General features: G+C 33.0%; 1 protein-coding gene across 1 annotated transcript; it reads left to right on the forward strand.

The window, feature by feature from the left end:
* Positions 1 to 271: 271 nt before the first annotated feature.
* TRIADDRAFT_59425 (uncharacterized protein) lies at positions 272 to 1,258 on the forward strand (the record flags this gene model as incomplete). Its single annotated transcript, XM_002115428.1, has 1 exon — positions 272 to 1,258. One exon carries the CDS (start codon positions 272 to 274, stop codon positions 1,256 to 1,258), a length of 987 nt encoding a protein of 328 aa, XP_002115464.1.
* Positions 1,259 to 8,175: the final 6,917 nt, after the last annotated feature.

Raw genomic sequence — 8,175 nt, forward strand, 5'->3', positions numbered from 1 at the left:
ACTACATAGATAATTAATCAATAAAATGTCATTTTCGAGGAATAAATGCATCCAAAAGCTCACCCCTCGAGTCAAGTTCTGAACAAACAGTGGCTTACAGTAGCATCAATTTGATAATGATGTTTCCTTAGTATCTTTATGCACACCTATAAATATACTTGCATTACAAAATAGTGTCACTTTTGAAAATTTATGGAAGGAACTCTTTAAACCATTTATCACCCCTAGGAATTTAATCGATACTTATACCAATACCACTCTCATAGATATTATGGCTACTATAACAACACAAAATTCAACATGGACAAGCAACGCTAGCAAAGAACCCGGCTTCATAACTTGGGAAAGGCTAAGTCCAAACGATCCGAGATTTATTTTGGCTGTAACTTCTTGTTCATTTATCTGCTTTATAGCAATATTTGGCAACTTGCGTAACTTAATAATGATATATAACTGCCGAAGATTACACGATATGAACAATTTATGTATCTGTAATTTAGCCGTAGTTGATTTTCTAACTGGCCTTATTGTTTTACCTTTGGGAATATCTACGTTAGCTGCAAAGACATTAGGATACCTACTTTGCCAAATTCAAGGATTTTTTACGTTACTCTTGTACTTATCTTCGTTAGCAGCAACATCAATAATAAGTGTAGATCGATGTAGTGCAGTTGTTAATCCTTTTGGCTACAAAAGTCATATAACTGTATCTAAATGTGCCTTTATCGCTACTTTTACTTGGTTCATACCGAGTATTATTTCTATATTACCGCTACTTGGCCTTGAGAGAATTGGCCTTGGTAAATTCTATGTCTTACTTCTTTGTGGTATCTCATTTGATCACCCAATAGAAAATTTTATAGTTTCATGGATACTGACGATATTTTTGGTAGTCAACATAGTAACAATCTGTATGAGCTACTTAGTTATTTTTACTGTAGCATATCGGAAAACTGTGCAAGATTTAACTCGAAACAGCAAATTATCTCGATCGATTCGAACCACTGGTTTAATTGTTGGAACTAACTTCCTTTTTTGGCTGCCATACATTGTTCTTAATGTACAGGATTTCGTCTATAATACCTCGGTCCCTCTAATACCAACGACATTGAACTATTTTACGGTCATTGCATGTCTTATGTCACTAAGTAGTCCTGCTATTAATCCAATAATTTATGCAGCAACGAGTAAACACTTGCGAAAGCGATTTACTAGAGTCGGAATACCCTCTCAATCTACGTATGTAGGTAGAAAATAAAGTAATATGCTTTTTATTTTTAAGTTATTATTAGTAAACCACACATGTAGTTGCATTCTAGAACTACACTTTTAGTCTACCTTCACACAGTTGACCTTCACAGTTTAAGCTGCTTTTGCCTTTCGAGTAATTTATATACTGGTAATTATTTCTCTATTCGTCTACATTCAAATTAACAATCGACTCTAGCTAATAATTTATTACAATAGTATGAAAAGTGGTTAATAACAAGCTTCAAATAAAACACCAGTCACTACAATTTACGTAAGCGAAAATTAATCCATACGCTAGTACTTAGTCTACGTTCTTTTATTCGTGTTAGATTTGTGCCTTGACAATTACCTTAAACAGAACTAGTGTGCAGGATGAAAATTGTAAAGCATTTATTGCGGTGTAAATGCGTACATTTTCATTTCGATAAAATCATTGCCTTATTATCATATAAAATATAATTATGATAAAATAGAACTAGGTAAACACAAAACATCGAACACAGATGTTGCAATTCAGGAATTATATTTTAAATTATTGAATCGATAGGATGTACAAATATTGATTAATTGTGTTAGGTAGCCAATATCTTATGACACTTCTCAACTTTCTGTTATCAACGGATATATATAATGAAAATAAATTAGAATGAAACCGTAAGGGTTTAGTTCATCTTTATTTATTAAGAGATTCTCTAAAAATTATCTAAAAACCAAGCTTTATTACTTTCAAAATCAGCTAAGTAACATGATTACTAAGCGTAAATGTTTAGTACAATCAGTCTACTTTACGGTAGTTACTAGGTAGTCGCTAGTAGACTGGGGTAGTTTCAAATTACTTTTTTACAAAGTTTCGTCTTGTCATCCACGACCGGTCTCCATATAAAAGCAGAAATATATGTGTGAACTACAACTCTATACTATCGTAATTCATAGAAATCCCTAGAAATATATCATAGATAGCATGGATAAACATGCAAGCTATTAACTGCTACATGTTGTTTGCCCAAATACAAAACGAGCAAACTTGTAATTAAAACAGCCAAATTAAAGTAAAGAAACTGTTACATGCATGATTGGAGCCTTAAGCTACGTAACAACCATATTAATGGATGAACGAGACGACACAACGAATAAAAGATGACTATAAAACTAAAATTTATCGTCAATTGTTTATTTCAAGATAAAGTCACCTCAATGAGATAAAAATGCTAAAATATGCAATATTTCAGTACGAATAAGAATCAATAACAAAACGATTCAATTTCAGAACATCATCTGATATTCTTTCGTGAAATGAGTAAATAAAATTTTGGAAGAAAGAACTCATATCAGCTTGATTAATGGACGAGAATAAAAATGTCATGGACTGATGCATTCGAGAGAAAAATCTTCTCATAAAATATCGACGTGCGTATATTTGTATTAATATAAACCATCATACATTTTGGTCAAGGTCTCATCGAACAATTATTACAGTGTTGCAGTATTTTAAAAATATGGGTATATGTTGTATGTTGACCTTGCAGTAATTATAGGTTGAAGATAACTGGACAAAAGCGAATAGTGCATACTGTATATTGTTTTGAAAGACGAGTAAAATATCTCACTCGCGAGTTTGCACATATGTACTTTTTGGACTGCTATTAAATATATCACTACTTTATAACTATTTTACTATTGCGGCCATTGTTAAGATCATTTTCTATATCGGAACGATTTTTATTTTTTCTTATACATTTTCCACTATGAAATTATTGGAGTAAATCAAGATCTCCTCTGCCTGACATTACTATATCGTAATCTCGAAAGTTTTTATTAATAAAATTTTGAATCGCCATTTTATCAACGTAGCTGATGGGATAAGTGATCACACACAGCATTATCTACGTGCAACTGAAAGATTAGCTTGATTCCTGACATATTAACCGAATTGGTAAAATATAAATATCGGACGTTAATGAGCAATTTTATCGCGGTCATATTTTTTGAATTAATTAAACCAGGTTCTTTTACACTCGTATCCTAAACCAATACAACAAAAACGGATAAAAATCGAGTGCTCTGCTTGTAATAGCCTCACTACTACTATGTTAGGTTCGTAAATTATTGATCTTAGACCGACTTACACATTTGGGTGCAGTCTATAAGCTGTCAGTCCCGGTTCTAGTACTTGGCATAAGAGCGAATACCGTACTTCACCGTTTTATCATCAGCCACGGCCCACTAACATACTTTATTCTATCCAAACCGTTACACTACCATGCTCACAAAGCTGTCTTTCTATTGATTTCAATCTAGGTTACATAATCACATGGTAATAAACACTTTAAGAGATAATTTGAAATAGTCTGTAGAAATAATTTACTTTTTATCCTAGCCCAATTCAGGCAAACATTGAAAACAATTGTAGTGATTACTGTATTTGCTCTTCAATATCGAGCCCTCATACAATAGTATAACAAGTGAATATTATTATGAAACTACGCCATCACTTCCTTTCTTTTGCACTATAATCTTTATTCATACAATCCTTATTTCCGCTTTAAAATCAATTAAGAAAGTCAATTAACATCTTTTCATTCTTCATTCCTCTATGCCGTATCTAATTAAACAAACGAATACCAGTTGGCACCACACCGAATAGAATTGTTTGTTAGTTGAAAATGTCACTACGCACGATAAAGTGGCAGCGCATCTACTGTACGTATAATAATAATTTAAATCAAGGAAAACACAGGAAAAGCCCACGTTGCAATTTCATAAATAGAAATGGCGAAATCTAACAAGGTAGTGAAATTTCGTCATCGTTTCTTAATGGATGAGTGTGTGAAATCATCGGCGAATTGGCCGTTTTAAATACGGCACTTTTATAATTTAAATCTACTGATTGACACATTGAAATAAAAATAGAAGCTGATTCAACGTTGCCCAAACGATATGTACAATCTTTATTATCGCATCCTCTTGCGCAAATGATCGAATTTCATAGCATATTTTATTGCGTCCGTGATCATAAATTACAACGAATAGTAGTAAGTTCTTGCCAATACTAGTCAAGTATCAACCACTGTTAATTGTATCTGTCAATAATGTACAGATATGGGTAGATTAATGTTATGAAAAACGATCGTAGGCATACGACAAGGAATAGATTTGACCTTCTCTGGGGTCAACTAATTGTATCGCATCATTATTTTAGTGCCTTATTATTGACACTGTAGTCGTGGCTACGAATGGACGAGTATTTAATGAACGCATGCAGCTTTTACAACAAACGGAAATAGGCAGTGGAAAGAACTTGGAGTATTTAAGGTTAATTTTGATGTCATCCTATGCATTGCCAGATTTGGATTCGATTAATACGACTTTCGCCTCAAAATATCGACGATCACCAATAAAATTGACATTTTGAAGTTGAAAGAAAACTATGAAAACAGATGGCCGTGGTATCTGTAGTCAATGTAATGGTCCTATTCAAATAATCATTTTATTTTATTATTTTTATATGATTGCAATCAGCCAGCATTCGATACTTTGCATAATCTGTTACGATGCGTCAGCTCGTCCTAATTATTAAGTAATATTAAATATTGTTTGTGTAGATTGACGTTTTATTAATTATCATTTCTTCATAATTGTCGGCTTGCGTACGCGACTGGATGTTCTATGCCATGATGTAGTTGAGATAAAACAACTTCAAGTCCTTCGTTTGAAGCGTCAGTTTGGAGACTTACGAGGCAATTCTTCGTCAATCACACATAGGACGGGAGTTTTAACCAATCATTGCTTTAATTGGGCTTGAATTATTTCTTGCAGGTCACGAAAATATCGTAACGGAATTTTTTGATCTTCTGATTTTTCAACCCATTGTTCTTTAACTAGATCCAATAAGCCTCTAACTTTTCTTCCATAAACCAATTTGAAGGGCGAGAATCCAGTAGATTCTTGCGGAACTTCGCGATAAGCAAACAACAGATATGGGAGATAAGTATCCCAAGTTTTTGGTTTATCTTGAGTAAAGCGCTTTAACATTTTCTTTAACAGATTATATGAAGAAATGATAATTAATAAAACGTCAATCCTCACAAACAATAATTAATATTACTTAATAATTAGGACGAGCTTTCGCATCGTAACAAAGCATATAAATAAAAATTAATACTAAGGGTAAATTAATATTATTCTGCTAACTGCCAGTAACAGTAGTAGACGATAGCTGGTATGATGATGAGACGCAGGCAGTTTGTCGTATAATCCACCAATTTGCTGAATTTTATGATGGAAGAAAGTGAACAAATTTTCTATTTACAGTATTATGTTCTAAATCGTAATACGTCATGTTAACTGCAACCATGTTACTTCTACGGTACTTATAATTAAATCGAACTTATTTCGTTGTCCATGAATAGGATATTTTTCGTCACAAGGCTTTGTATGACAAGTTTATTGAGAACCATTGAATGTTTCATTTGTAGTAAATAGATTTTGCTACTCAAATAACATTCAATGTCATTCTATTTCATGGACCATCAGAAAAATGCGTCTTTGACGAGTGATCCATATCTAGTCATACTGTATTGCTATTCCGACAAAACTGCACGACGCTGATGCTGAATATTCAACACTTTACTGTTCCTCTTTTCTTGGCTCACTGCAAGAAAACGATTCAATTGACATTATTGCAATCATCTTTGAACGTTGCATATAGTTAGAAGCTGAGTTCAGAGTAAAACATGCAAAAGAACATTCTACGCGTGTTTTAGAGAATAAGAGTTGAGACTTGATCGAGTGAGATTTCCTACACCATAGTCTGCTAAACTACATCTGGTCCATCGTGTACCGACATGACAGTGCATCGTCTACTAAATTAGTGTACTGTACTGAGTGATCACTACACATTGCATATTCCACATTAGTCATTGCCTTCTTGGATAAGGTTGCTGACATTAAGACAATGAAGATAAGGTCTCTGTACTAATATCAATCCTTCTGTACTGACGTTAATCACTATTCTTATCAATTCATGTTACAGCCAAAGACTTGGTTATGACAGTACTTTAGTATACAGACAGTCGATTTTGAATTGAATCCTTTTATGGAAAGTTAGTCATGGACTACTGGATACTATCGACCGGTATGATTACGTGACTTTGTAAAATAGTTGGAGCGACTGAGCCACAACGCAGTTTAGTCTTAATCAATTATTATGCTATTTTTCTTACATTTGACAATAACTTAATAAATATCTTATTTATACCTATTTCTGATAGGTAAATGTATTCGTCAATACATAAGATAAAGTTTTAACTGTAATTATAACATGACGAATAAAATAAAACATAGAATTATCAGTGTGCCAGAATACAATCTAAGATTAAAGGTTATTATAAATAATAATAATCAATATCGGTAAATAAAATCTTGAAAGACACATATTACAAAATTACTCTGAGAGCTAATATCACGTTGACGCCATTTAAATTATCGTAATAAATGATCATCCAAATGATGGCCGTTCAGCTTTTCTTTATTATCTCCTTTCATCTTATCTTATACAGTCGAAATAAATTTCTTGTAAACCAAATTCCTCTTCAAGTTCGCCAAATGATATCATTTTCATATCACCCTCGTCATCATGCTGAACATGACGTTAAGAGATGAAGCCTAATATATAATATACGAACTAGTTTCTATATACTTTGTAAGATTCTATTTATTGAAGGTTATCAAGCAGACCTTAGCATCTTAAAAATCAATAAAGTCTGTAATAAAGTTGTGATAATGACGCATATATGCCAAAGATCGAGAAAAGTCCATTAAGAGAACAAGCCCTTTGTTAAGACTGCGGATATTATAATTCTTAACAATACCTATATAAAATATGCAGCAATTATAAGAATAGATTCGAAACACGGACCTATATTATATAGAATGCTTGAGTAATAAACGATTTCACTACGATAAATTAATTGGTATAAGATACTACGTGATCGTGTAGCTGATGTCATTACCCGTCGTGAGGTTGATCAAGAATCTTCAAAACTTTAGAAAATTAAGATTTATTGAACAAAACCTCCTTTACGAAGATACAACGTAATCGATTAGCTGAGGACCTCTAACGAGAAAGAACTATCTTACTATACTAAACTACTCGCTTATATACCTTTCCGCGTTTACAGTCTTAGCACATTACTTACTACACACTTCAGTATTAGCATCTCAATGTCCCAACCCTCACTTGTGGCAAAGGAAAGTAAAGAACTCTAGTGTAGTTACTTAAAACTTGGGCTATTTCTCCCAGTACTTTCAGTTTCTATGAGATAAGTATTTGAGAACTCGATTTCTCGGCTGATCTCCACAGACAACTGACTAATTATTACACTATTCTTCACGATATGAGTCTAGCCGTTTCTTGAGCAATTTACTTACTTTATTCTACAAACACACGCGCTTAAATAGGTTTCTACAGTGAATTCCAATATTAACGAGTGAGAATTCATGCTTTACAAGTTACATTAATTAGTATAATACCATTACTAAATATACATGTCGATATTCTCAGACTTAGATAGCTACAAGTTATCAGGTGTTAAGACGCTTGACCTTCGTCCATATACAGCTCAATTTTTAGAGATTAACACACCTTATAAACCTACAGTAAATTAACTGCTAACAACTTCTATTTTTATCTCATTTCTACCATCCTATTATCAGCTACAAGCGCATTAAAACATAGCACATAACCTTATCTTATCTATTCATAAGCATTCATTAATTTACAGTTACTTAATTAGTAACGGCGTACCGTGACACTCAAATACAGGATAGTTTAACCTTTCATGTGAAGCTCTAGCGTGAGCACTGTAGCGCTCCTCTTCAAAAGGATTACAGTTACTAAGCTAGCTATATTTAATACTTAAGCTT

This window comes from Trichoplax adhaerens, genomic scaffold (genome assembly GCF_000150275.1).
Source record: "Trichoplax adhaerens TRIADscaffold_11 genomic scaffold, whole genome shotgun sequence".
NCBI lineage: Eukaryota > Metazoa > Placozoa > Uniplacotomia > Trichoplacea > Trichoplacidae > Trichoplax > Trichoplax adhaerens.